This window comes from Episyrphus balteatus, chromosome 3 (genome assembly GCF_945859705.1).
Source record: "Episyrphus balteatus chromosome 3, idEpiBalt1.1, whole genome shotgun sequence".
Classification (NCBI taxonomy): domain Eukaryota; kingdom Metazoa; phylum Arthropoda; class Insecta; order Diptera; family Syrphidae; genus Episyrphus; species Episyrphus balteatus.
Window position 1 is genome coordinate 95,271,905 of NC_079136.1, and position 13,527 is coordinate 95,285,431.

The 13,527-nt window shown below is 31.0% G+C and overlaps 1 protein-coding gene across 1 annotated transcript in view; it reads left to right on the plus strand.

Annotated features, from left to right (window-relative positions):
• LOC129914716 (zinc finger protein 395) overlaps positions 1-13,527 on the plus strand; it is a 257,386-nt gene that overhangs the window by 156,382 nt on the left and 87,477 nt on the right. The window contains exons 3-4 of the mRNA XM_055994062.1: positions 4,223-4,362; positions 4,757-4,959. Coding sequence (XP_055850037.1) covers positions 4,223-4,362; positions 4,757-4,959 — 343 coding nt within the window. The remainder of the gene's footprint in view (positions 1-4,222; positions 4,363-4,756; positions 4,960-13,527) is intronic.

The following is a 13,527-nucleotide window of genomic DNA, read 5'->3' on the forward strand; positions in this document are numbered from 1 at the left end:
CGCCGTAGGTGGTTAAAAATTCATATTTACTATCTACAAAGCATGAAACGTAGATAGTTCAGTGCCAGATTTTGACCCGCGTTTAAGTGAAAATATTGACGCTTTTACGTCATGAGAAAACCCTTCCGGAGTTGGCCATCATATTTATGGAAAATTGAAGGGATATTATGACTCAATTATTATAATTTTTCCCAAATAATTTTGTATGGACTCTTTTGATTCTAATTTCATTTGGTTCATAAAACGTTTATGCCAAATTATATAATTACAAAATTTTATGAAGTGTTTTCAGAAAAAAAAATGTATGTCAGTTATTCATGGCTAACTCAACTCAAAGTTGGGTAATCCTGCAAAAATATTTGACCTTAGTAAGTTAACTCAATAAGAATTTTTAGTCACGATGGAATACATAAAAGCTTAACGAACTCAAATAAATTGATTTTAAAACAAATCTGTTTGGTTTAACTTTGCACTGATTTTTGAACTCCAAAACTTAAGGCCAACTTTTCAGTGCTGCGTTAACTTAAAGTTAGTTCATTCTGCAAAGTAAAAAATCCTGCTCAAAATTCAATAGACGATGGTTAATGAAATGCCTTAAAACTTTGATAGTAGATCATTTTGATCCAGAGTTAACTGAAGAATATATTTGCACTGCAAAAACTTGCTCTTAGAAAACAAAAGATTTAGATATCTTAAACCTGATGTGCGCCAATTTCCTGGCTTGGCTTGAGAGATCACGTACTCAAGTCCAGTTTCTATTTTGTATTTTGTGTAGAAAAGACCACAGGAATCACCTCAAAATCATCACAACAATCATAACCTCATGACATGCTTCATTGAGCGTCTTTACAATAAAATACGAGTACTAGAGTGTGTTTATACTTTCAGCTACGTCACTTTAAGCCGCATCTATGTTAGTTTGTTTTTTTGGAGATTTACTTCATTTTCAGTGAGTTTGAAAAAATAGGCATTGCCAGGTTTAAGTTTTTTGACTGTACCATATTTTCATAAAAAAAATCTTAAAAAGCTTTTAGAGTAAAACCAATTTTATTTTTTTTCCAGTTTTACTTATAAACAGTTTTCAAGGGTAGCCACCATACAAAATCTATATGTAAAATTGTGTTTTTCTCATTTTTTAACAATTTGGAAGTGTTGTTTAAATATAAAAACTTCTGAAATTTCCTTTTTTATGATTGATAGACTTGAGGATCACTTCAAAAAAAAAAAAAAAAAAGATGCATGATGGCAACACTTTTCAAATAAATAATTGTTTCAGATTGACTCTCTTTCTCGGTGTTGATATCATCCATTCACTTCACGTATAAGACATAAAGAACCACCAAACTCCTTTACTTACTATCTGCAAGTGGTAGTCCTATCCTAAAGTCTTATACTTATATATATTACATTGAGTAAAGTAATAAAGAAAAGCCTTAAAGGAAATCATGAAATTTCCCAGGCGCAATCAACGCGAAAATATCGCGTTTTAATCACGACACGACAACGAATTGGTTTTGTGTGCTTGAGCCGTGCTTCATCGACCACAGTGCTGGACAATGATGTGATGATGACAACGACCACGAATAGACTTTTCTCTCAAGACGAAGATGAAGACGAAGACATCATCCAGTTAGTCGTCGTCTTCGTTGTATAGTCATCATCATCATTGCCATCTTCGGCTTCATAGGTAGACGAAGTCGTCGTCGTTGGTCGTCAGCAGCTCACAGAAGTTGGCCAATAACGGACAAAAACATACACCAACCAACGGGGGGTACATAAACACTCTTTGGTGTTTCCTGATCCACACAATAGGAGCTTCGGCTTTTGTGTCGCTATGTCCGTGTGGTGGAACAGCGGTAGCTGCTATAAAATGTTATTACAGCCGAAAGGCAGAGGTGTTCATTCGCAATGATCGTTTTGTGTCTCTCCGGTCGAGTTTCCCCCTCTCTTTCCCCTTCCCCTCTTTTTTTTTCTGTTGAACTGACGTATAAATTAGACAGTCAAGGAGGGCGGCGAAGTGAATGGTATTGGGGAAAAGACAAAGCCAAAGCCGGACAAGGATTGTGTATTAGCTCATGCTCTAGGCTTTGGTGCTGCTCCGTCGTTGATCGCCGCGTACCGCTCCGGCCGCCGAGCAATAGAAAGAAAAGGAAATGCAACTCTACAGGCAATTTGTTACGGTCTAATAGAAGTAAAGTGAGAGGATTATCTCTCTTGTGCCATAGTGCCATTGTCTATCGTGTCTTTCCGTCTTTTGTTGGACTTTCAATGATAAATCTTGAAAAGCTAATTGAAAACAACTCGTATTACGATAAATCATCATCATCATCATTACGAGAAAGAGAATATCATCAGGCCACCACACCGCCACCGACCATCAACCATTCATAATATATGAATCGAATCCATCATCGACTTCTTGTAATTGCTTTATAAAATAATACACAAAGTTAAAAAAAAAAAAAAAATAATATCAAAAAATTATTTCGCCATCGTCATCAACATCAACCACAGATGGCAGAAGCTGGGTGAAAGCATAAAATTATGGCAAAATTGCAACAATTAGATATAGTCTCGATTTTAATGCACATTCGTCACGAAATACCAATCCATGTGCCGGACCGCAACTTAGCTCAGTTATTTGATTGCAAGTTAATGGCCTTAAGTGTTGGTATAAGCAATTGGCGGAATTTTATTTTTTTCATTTTGTTGGAAGCAAATTGTTTAATCTTCGCTATTTGGCACGTGATAAACCATTAATTTTGATTTTTTTTCTTTTTTTTTTGTCTTGGTCTTCTTTATAATTCACTTTTGTCCAGATGTATAGTTTTTTGCCATTTTATGTATACTTTAGCAGACACAAAGTCGAATTGAAATTTGAGATGTTGTTAAGAAGAAATATCATTTTAAAAACTGCTACCTAATTCGTGACATAATGAGTTCGAGTCTTTTGTTTCAGTTATTATGGAGAATTAAAAATTTTGTTCAATATGACACGAGATGAAATTCAACGCTCATTGTAAAACACACGTTTCTTTGAAAAACTTTTTAAAAAAACATAGGAAAATATTGTATCAATCTGGAAGGCAGCTCAAGAAAATTTGAAATAAACCAAAAATTTTTATCCAGATGAATTAATTTTATTTGTTAATTGTGGAAGGCCTTAAAATACATATAATGTAGGGTAATATAACCTAGGACTAGAAAATACCATAACTATTAAATTTTTCTCGATTTATTTGGCAATTGAGACCAATATGAATAACTAACCATTATTTATATTTAAAGCTTTAAAAACAAAAATTTTCCACCAACATTTTTTTATCTGTATCATCCACTATAATAATGCCGACGAACTTTTAATAATACAACTGTATTTAAAACACAGCCTTATATTAGCCATATTTTCTTCCTTACATCACAATGGTCCCAAAATCTGGTTCTTTATAGTACCACTTTTACTTTCGAGAGATTTTTTTTATTATTTAAAATTGTGTAGGCCTTATTCACGGCCAACCTACATACACAAGGTCTCAAGCAGGCCTTATTACCCACACCTACCTCAGTGCTTGTTGTACAGTTAAATTGAAGTTACAATAAACCTTCCCTGTTGGTACTCCCATTTTAAAAGAGAGACCCCATGAAAAAGACATTACCATACAAGATACAACATTCCTAAAATACCGTAAAATATGAAGAAAAAAAAAGGTCTAAAAATCCTGATACACTTTGCCTAGAATTGAATCAAGGGTTCCTCGACATAAGAAGAGCGTCGAATAAAGCAGAAATTTCATGAAAAACTGTAAAATCTTCTACCAGAAAGTCGAAAAACAATTCATTCTCTGGAATGTATCGTTTAAAAAAAGGGTCTATGTCCCTTCTTTAAAAATCAACGCTAATTTTCTTTCAAAACCTAAAAAGTCGTTTTTGAGACACATGTAAACTTTTCCTAAATAATTTTACAACGCCCTATTTCCTAACAAAGTTCTAGTGATTACAACTTTGTTTAATGATATCTTCTTCTCAATACAAACCAAGTTTTAAGAGATTGTAAAGAAATCGCACGTAAGGACACCATTTCTTTGGGTTCTACCGTCTACAAAGAACCTTTTTTTTTTGTACCAATAACTTAAAAATTGCTTAATTCTCAACATTTAACAAATTAAAAAACAAATTCCAAAATTTTTACTAATTTATAATATTTCTTCTTTTCTATTTTTAGCTCACGTAAACGTAGGCCATCATATACACAAGAAGAACGTGATAATTATTTAACTCAATGCCGGGATGATGACGAAATCAAACTGTGCAATGCTGCTTTGGTACTTATGCATCTATCTGGATCTCCACTCTCGCCTAAAGGTTATGCTAATAAAGAAAAGCTTTACAGTCAGTGTCATTAACAGAAGTGTCAATATGTTAAACTTGGTCAGACTTTTTACTTTAATTTTTAACTTTTTTTTTTTTTAATTTTTTTTTTATTTTGTTAAAACAGAGTTTAAAATGTTGAATAATACTAAAAATAAAGGATTTCAAAGCCCATTGACATTGATATGTCTAAAGACGTATTATGTAAATTGGCTTGTACAAAATATTCAAAAACACTTCTGAATTAAACCTACTGTAATTTTTTTGTTTCTTTTTTTTTTTACTTTATATTTTTTTAAATTTATTTTGTCAAAAATTTAAATTGTAAAGAAATAAAATACTAACAAATTTTGTTTTTTTTTTTTTTATTTATTGTAATAATTCATAGATAATCTTAACTCAATACTCGGTTCAAGTCCAGGAAGTTCAAGTGCATGGAGTTCTGGTTCATCATCGCCGCCATTAAGTGATGATGGTAAAATATTTGCAAATCATCTATTGGATAGTGCACGTATACGAACAACATCGCTGTCCACATCAGATGAAGGCATTGTTATGGATTATAGTGATGATGCACCACGCAAAAGAAGGGTAAGTAATGTTTTCGTTTTTTGTTTTTTTTTTTTTTTATTAAACCCTGACACGATTTTAAAATTCTTTTATCTTTTTGTTCTCACCATGCTATTCTTTTAAAATCCCTTAAAAATTGTCGAAAAGAAAATTATGAAATATGAAAAAAAAAAAACTATAGGACTTTTTGGCAAAACAAAGTTTAAATACAATTGGCCAAAAATTGTTTTTCTTTCTTTCAAAATTTTACTAAATCAGTTTCCTCAAGAAAAATTGAGAAAAAAAAAACCTGTTTCTTTGATTTTATTGAATTTTTCCAAGCCTTTTTTAAAATTCATATTAATTCAAAACTAAATGTAACATAAATTACTACTAATCTGGCACATTTTTTGTTGATTTTAATTTTTTTTTTTTGTTAATCACATTCAATGATAAGTAGTAGGAATGATAGGAAATCATCTACATAAGTTAAAAGCTCATTTAGTTGCACGAATGCTGATCTTTTCAAACATCAAGAAGCTTCAATTAAAAACGACGTACTTATCTACTTATGTACTTATGTAAGTTGTCAGACCTATTACGTTCGTATGTAATTCCTAGGAGGACATAATAACAAGCGCGTCATCGTGTACGATTGGTTTTTGGATATGTTCTACAATCCCCTCTAGCTCCTCCCAAGTTGCGCTAAATCTTTTTCCACTTTTATCCGTCATGAACTTTTCTGTTTTTCAACTAATTTGACTTCTTTATTGAGCGGGTTCTACTGAATTGCTTTTTCCAAGCGTGTGCCCAATATTAATCATAAATAAAAACAAAATTGGTGTAAGTATGCAGCCCTGACTGACTCCAATTGGAAATTCGAATTCATCCGACAATTTTCATCCATGCAGGACGTAGAATTCGGACCTATCATATGTTGCTTTTTAAGGGGGGAAATCCCTCCGGAATTTTTTATTTTTGCATTATTTTTTTTTTTGCGTATAATAAATTTATTTATCAACCGAAGAAACTATTTTCAGTGGTCTTAGCCTTAAATGAAGCCTCAAAAGATAGTCCCGAAACCAATGCGCTCCGAACCTACCATAGTACGAAAACGAAAACTTTAAACGAATTTTTTTTCGAAACTAGTTTTTTTCCGCTCCGTGCAATGTAACTCAAAAACTAATGAAGCTGTCGACTTGAAATTTAAAGCAAATTACTCCTTAAATCATTGGCCACAACATGAACCTAAACATGTTTTTGTTCGTTTTTTTGATTTCTAATTTTTATTTTTCATTTAAAAAAAATAAATTTAGGTTCATGCAATGCGTACTAATATCATCTAACGAAAAAAAATTTCCTTTTTGATTTAAGATGATTTCCTGGACCTGTACATTGCACGGCGCAAACTAGAGGCGTCAACTTTGAAAGGCTCCAGAACAGCCATTTTGTTATTTTTTCATTTCAAAAATTTTTTTCAATTCTTGATAATGTCAGTAATATCTTTTTTTTTCCAAATTTCAATAAGTTCTTTCAGTTTTTCATAAAAAAATAGTGAAAAAGGTGTCGTCTGGAGGGATTTCCCCCCTTAAATTGTAATGAATCTGGGATACGTCTCCCTTCCTGTTAAAGCTGTCAAAAGCCTTTTCGAAGTCGATGAACAGCAAGTGAAGGGTGACCACTGACCAATATATTCAATCCACTGCTAAATTATGATCCTCAGGGTATTGATGTGATTAGTAAAGTAGCGCGGAATTCTCCTTGTTCAGCATAAAGTGTGACTCCAAAAAATCCTTCGTTGGGAATGAGGAACTCAAAACGCCTGAGAACTAAGAAAAAACTTATATATTCTTTAAGGCTCGGGAAGCTTGTTGTAAAAGTATTTATCTTTGCAAACATCTGAGGCTCAAATAGATTATAGTTTGCTTATTCAAATAAACATCAATTTATTAGCACAGTCCTTGTGACTAATTTTAAAATTGATTTCCATCTAAGAAAGACGGAATTCCCTTACGTCAAATGAAATCAGATGAATAATACCTATTCCAAAATTACAATACGTATTCATCAACCCAAACTCCCTTCCCTAAGCTTCTTTCAAACTGTCTGATCTTTTTTTGAAGGTTGTAAATCATCATGTGTCATTAATTTATCAACACAAATAAATCTAAAGCATAGCTTTTTGCCCTTCATATGTCTCTGTGTATTTTCGTTTATAAACATTCTAGCATACGTTTGATGTTTATTTTTCGATACATCGTCATCGTCGTTACTTATGCTTCCCGTTTAGCTTTGGTTTTTTTCTGTAATTTTACTACGCAATCCAAAATTTTGTTTATTCATTTATATTTGGCAACCTTGAGTAAGAATTTCAAAATAACTAAGCATAACGGAACAACAATTTTTTGTTTATGTTATTTAGTTAGTTTTTTTTTTTTTGTAAGAATTCCTTTACTTGTAGTGCCACCCTTCATATAGATAATCAATTTTTGTTTTTTCCACACTATGAAATCATCTTTGTTTTTCAAACAAACCAAAAAAAAAAACATTATCTGTCATCATTAAAATTATGACAGCTGTTGAAGAATATAGTAGTTATGTTAGTTGTGCAATGTATACGCTCTAGGCCTGGCATCGTCATGATCATATTGTTTGTTTGAAAATGATAATTTGCGTTGGAATTGGAACTTCCGTGGCTATAGGAATGAAGACTAGTAAAAGTTACATGGGCTTTTTTGTTATGAGTATGATTAAAACCACATTGCATGATAAATGATAAATATACCTACTTTGCTTCTATAGTTACATAAAAAAAATAAAACAAATATAGAGAATTAAGCATTAGTTTATTAATTTGTTATAAGGTTATTTGTTTTATACTGAAGAGCAAAGTAACAATTTTAGTTGATTCTTTGTTTAACAGTTGTTGTCATTAGAAACGTGATTAAAACAATCTGTTTAATTCAAATAGGTACGTGTCTTATTCATAAGTTATGACAGATTTTGAAACATGATCTACAATAAAGAATGCAAAAAATGTTTTTGAAGAAATCAAAGAACAGAAGACTTCAATTCATCCAAGAAATAAAAAACAAACACGAAGTACTTTCTATTCTTTGAATTCTTTAAAGTTTCTTGCATACATTGTATTTCTAACCTAAGTTTTAACCTGCATTTTATCTGTATGATTGTTGAAAAACTGAAAACACCACACTCTTATTGAGTATTTACCTCGTTCAATTTGAAACTTTCTTGCTGATCTTTAACTAGATACTAGGATGTTTATTGATTGTAAACAAGAAATAGTTGATAACTTCCTGTTTTAAAGAAGGCTAAAGAATTGGTTCTTTATCATCTTGCAAATTCTGTTTTTTGTTATCTTGTTATCAGTATTTGATATAGAGAATCAGTAAATGTAATGAATAGTTAAAGTACTTCTAAAAATTTCTTCACATACATCAAAAGATTTGAATTTTTTAAAGTACTGTGCCTTATTCTATCTTAGACTGGAGATCATTTAAAGTGTTGGAAATATTGTGCATTATTGATATTTGTACGACTGGAGACCATTTAAGTGTAACTTGAGAGTACGTACTTACAGCAAATACATTTTAAGCACTTAGTTCCTAGCTTTTAAAAAGGAAGTCGCCTGGACTACAATCTTCTTCAGCCATCTTTGTCGCTTGAACTTTCATGTACCAATTTGGTCGCTGTCTTCTCCTAATGATCTATCCTTTCAGATTAAAAATTCAGGGGTCGAACTACGCCATACGTTCGTTAACGTTTTGAAGAAAATGATAGAGACATAAAGCGTCAAAACGTTAACGAACGTATGCTGTAGTTCGGCCCCAGATTTTCAAACTCAAATTTTAGTTTTCACCTGTATCACTTCATCCAGCGTTTTCAGTTGCTGAAACTTTGAAAAGATCATTGGCATATTCAATAAATGTTTCAGGAATGTTTTCCAGTATTCTGACACACGGAGAAAACAGACTACATAGAATTAAGCAGATGGCACCTTAATTTAATCGGATTTCTGCATGGTTTTTTGCTTAGATGACTTTCACCTTAAATTAAGGCGACATCACTTTAAATTAAGGTGACAATTCACATTAATTTCTTGAATGTGCAAATTAAAACAAAAAAAAAAAAAAAACTGGCAGCCAACGGGGATCGAACCTACAACTGTAGGGTTACTAGGCCAGTGCCTTACCCTTGTGCTATCTCACTGTTAGAGTGAGATGAGTAAACTGCAAGTAAAGTTAAAGTGTGACTATAATTTTAAAATTTTTATTTTTGGTCGTTTTTTTTTATGAACACTCACATTAAAACAAGATGAAGTTCACATTAAATTTAACTGAGTTTAAGTGGAATCACCTTATTTTAAGCGGATATCACCCTATTTTAAGGTGGCGAAATTTAATGTGCGCATCATCTTATTTTAAGGTGAGACTTTTTTCTCCGTGTTGTCTTGCGTGGTCTACCACAAGGAAAAAAAAAGATCACCTTAAAAGAACCTTAAATCCCACCCACTTAAAATAATACTATTTCAGCTTAAAATAAGTGGAATCCGCTTAAATTTTGTTAAATTTAAGGTGAACTTCATTTCATTTTAATGTTAATTTTCATCTTTAAAATCCGACTAAGAATAAAAATTTTAAAATTATCGTCAGACTTCAGATTTAGATGCAGTTTATTAAACTTATTTCTGTGGCAGTTTTTTTTTTTAATTAAAATGTTTCCACATAAAAATAAGATGATTTTCCGCTTAAATGAATTGGATTTATTTTAAATTTGCACATTGAAGAAATTGAGAAGTTTTGTTCGCTTAATTTAAGACGGATGTCATGTTGGCACTAAACCATGCAGAAATCCGCTTAATTTAATACAGAATCCACTTGTTTTTATGTGGTCTATTTTCTCCGTGAAGCACACTCTATTACTCTCGAGTGAAACCCCCTAAAACTTTTTCTGAACCAAATTACAAACAGCATTTTTTCAGAATCTCTTCTAGTTTTGCTCAGAATTTAAGCAATAAAACACCTGAAGCATCAAAATTTACAGCATGATTTCATCGAAATCTATCTTTTTTTCTATCTTTCTTCCAATTTGCCAAATCAAATTTCAGAGATTTCGAAGCACCCAACAGTCTATGCAACCTGACAGGTTTTCCTGCAAAAAATATATAAGACAAAATTTTCTCACTCACTTTCAACAAGGAATTCTCAAGATCATAAATGGCTTATTTAGGTAATGTCTTACGAGTTTTAGCTTTTTTATTTTCTTTCAAATGTAAAAGGTATTTAATTTAAATGTCAAAACTTCTAATGTCATTCAAAAATTAACTTCCTCAATTCCTCCAAGTCAACTAAAACAATTTGTTATTTATTATTTTTTTTTTTGTTGCTTAAACTCTCATTATACACGATTTCTTTTCTAACATGACATTTTCCTCTCTCAAACTCAATCAAGACTGATTTCCATTGCTCTATACGAGTATACCTAAAAACATTTAACTTTTCGAATGCCCGTTGCACGTCATCCATTGACGATTATCGTGCTGCAGTAATTTGTCAATATCAATAAATCACATCGTTTATATGATCGAAAAAGGAAAAGCAAATAAGAGGTATTTTTGTATAATGTCTGTAGTCTATACTTACAGCTGTTGCACGTTTATGCCTGGCACAGCAGCGTCTATCAAGTACCTTCCTTCCTAGTATTAAAAGTCCCCAGTGGGTCTTAGCGCAAGCACACCTGAAAGTGATCGCTTTCTTCATTTGTTCAATTTTTTGTTTTTATTTGTACAACATGTCTTTTTTTTTTTCTTTCAAAGAATGCCAAATAAAAACAACAAATTGTCACGCTAGCTGCCGTGTTACTTAACACGTCATATGATGATCATGATACTGTGAACCGGGTAAAAGTAACAGTGTGATCAGAGCTTGAAAAAAAAAACTGTCCTACAAGAGATTGCTATGAAAAGAATGGAATTATTCACCATGTGGTGGAATTTTCTCGCACTTTTGTAAATAAATGACCTTTTCAATTGACACTCAATTAGCCCCCCGATCCAATCAACAACTACAACAGCAACATAATCTCGAAGGTAGTTCATCTCTAGCGAAATATCTTTTTAAACATTGTGTAACTTCCCATAGACAACAAAAATAACAACAAATTTACTATAGCATTTTCTTTCGATTCTCTTGTATGTCTTTTTCGCCATATAAACTTCCTCTCGCGCAAACTCAACCTGTTGGCAATTTTTCAAATAAAATTTTTAATGAAAAATATCTTTGTAATTGAACACAGGCGCAATTGCAATGATGACAATGCTTGAAGGATTTATGTGATTGCTTTTAGATAGTTTTTCTATCTTACCCTGTGGCGTTACAATGGTAACGCTTGTATTGTATGACTTGATTATGATGGTGAAATCAAAGTTTTTTAGTTATTTTTGTTGGAATTATATCATCAGGAAGTCATAAGAAAATTTATTAATATAGAAGATGTTCCTTGTGATTAAAATATGATGTAGGATAAAATGGTTTATGTGTTTTCGTTGAACTGCTTTATCGACATTTGAATAAATAAAAATTGGTAAAAGTATGAAATTGAAATATGTTTTTAGTCTTGTTGATTTATTACCTATTCAATTTTGTAACTTATACTCTTTGGGGAACTTTGATAGAAAATAAAAAAGGAAGTAGCAGTGTACCGTTATAGTGGGTGTAACGTTAGTGGAATCCGCTTTAATTCTGTTAAATTTAAGGTGAATTTCATTTCATTTTTATAAGAATTTTCACGGACAAAAAATCAAATTTAAAAAAAATTTCGTCAGACTTCAGCTTTAGTTGCAGTTTATCATACTTATTTCCAACAGTAAGATAGGCTGATGGAAAAGCACTCGCCTTCTGACCCAACAGTTATAAAATTGATCCCGAGTGGCTGCCAGTTTTTTTTTTTATTAAAATGTTTCCACATAAAAATAACATGATTTTCCGTTTAAATTAACTGGAGTTCTTTAGAATTTGCACATTCAAGAAACAAAGAAGATTTGTTCGCTTATTTTAAGACGGAAGTCATCTTGACAAAAAAAACCATGTAGAAATCGGCTTAATTTAATACAGAATCCGCTTTTTTAAGGTGGTCTTTTCTCTCCGTGTACAAAACTTAAAAATTCAATAGAAATCAACTATAAGAAAAAATAATTTCATATTGACATTTTTTATTCACACTTGTTTGTGATCCGAGTTCATTAACATGCTTATAAAACTTCTCAAATCAGAAACTCAATAAAAAAATTAATGATTTAAATTTTACCTCAAAATGTCATCGCAATTTTTTTGCTCTTTGGGTCACTAACCCATAAAGTTAATATGTTTTTTGTTGTCCCACTTTCAATAAAATCCTGTTGTTTTTATTGCCATAATAATTATGGTCTTTGTCATTTCCGACACCCACCAGCATGTGTTTTTAATTTTTTTTTTTTTGTATTCCAAAGTTAAGTAAATGAGTGTGTTTGGATGTATAAAGAAAATGCATCCATTTACCTAGAATAAGAATAAATTTTATGACACAATAAAGTGTCATCGTAAATTTTATTTTTATACAAAAAAAAAAAAGATGAATCTCACTTAAAGTATAACTCGTAAATAAATATTTCAAACAAACTATGGCAACAAAGTGCATATAATACATATATATATAAATATATTTAAATTCATAGCAAAGTAGGTACATTTTTTTTTAAGTAATATTTATTTACAGTGACCAACAAAATTGTTCGTACGATATACAAATTTCTTAATCATGTAATTGATTAATTGTAATTTAATAATTGTAATTAAATTCTATTTTTCTAAAGCACAAGTAAAGTTATTTTTATAACGTATTATTTTTATTGTTCTTAACTGAGTTGTACTTTAACTGGAAATACTATTTTAGTTTGTTGAACAAAGAATTGTTTTGCCCAGTGTATCTATCTTTCAAAAAACAGATGTTGAAATTGTTCTCTCTTAGTTGAAGAAATTTGTTTATGGATTTAAAGGAAAAATCAGCGGCAATCGTCTTTCTCAGACAGAAAATATTACGAAAACACCAAATTTTCATACTTTTTTAATCTGTCTCAATTATGCCTTAAAATCTAATCACAACTGTATTTAAAGTTTAATTTTTGTTGTTTTTTTTTTTTGAGGTGCCCAATACCAATCTTAAGAAACAAAATCTGACTCTTCCCTTATTGAAAAACGTTTTTCATACATAAAATTTATTATAAATCTTTATATAGTTTTGCCAGTTTTTTTTTTTCTTGAAAAGTTGAAATAACTATGACTGTTGTTTTTGTACATAACAACCATTTAAATCAAATACATTTTTCGTTAAAAAATCATTAAAAAAAATATAGTAAAATTGAAGTGGTTTTCGTTGACGTAAACCTATTTTTTGGCCTCAGCCTAATCTGTCAATTTTGACAGCTCAATACTTAGTTTTTTGGAATATTTTACTTACATACAATGTTTCCACTTCTGAAATATGTTGCTGAAATTATGTACCTAATATAGTTTTATTTTTACAAGTTAATTATTTAATTAGAGAAAACAATTC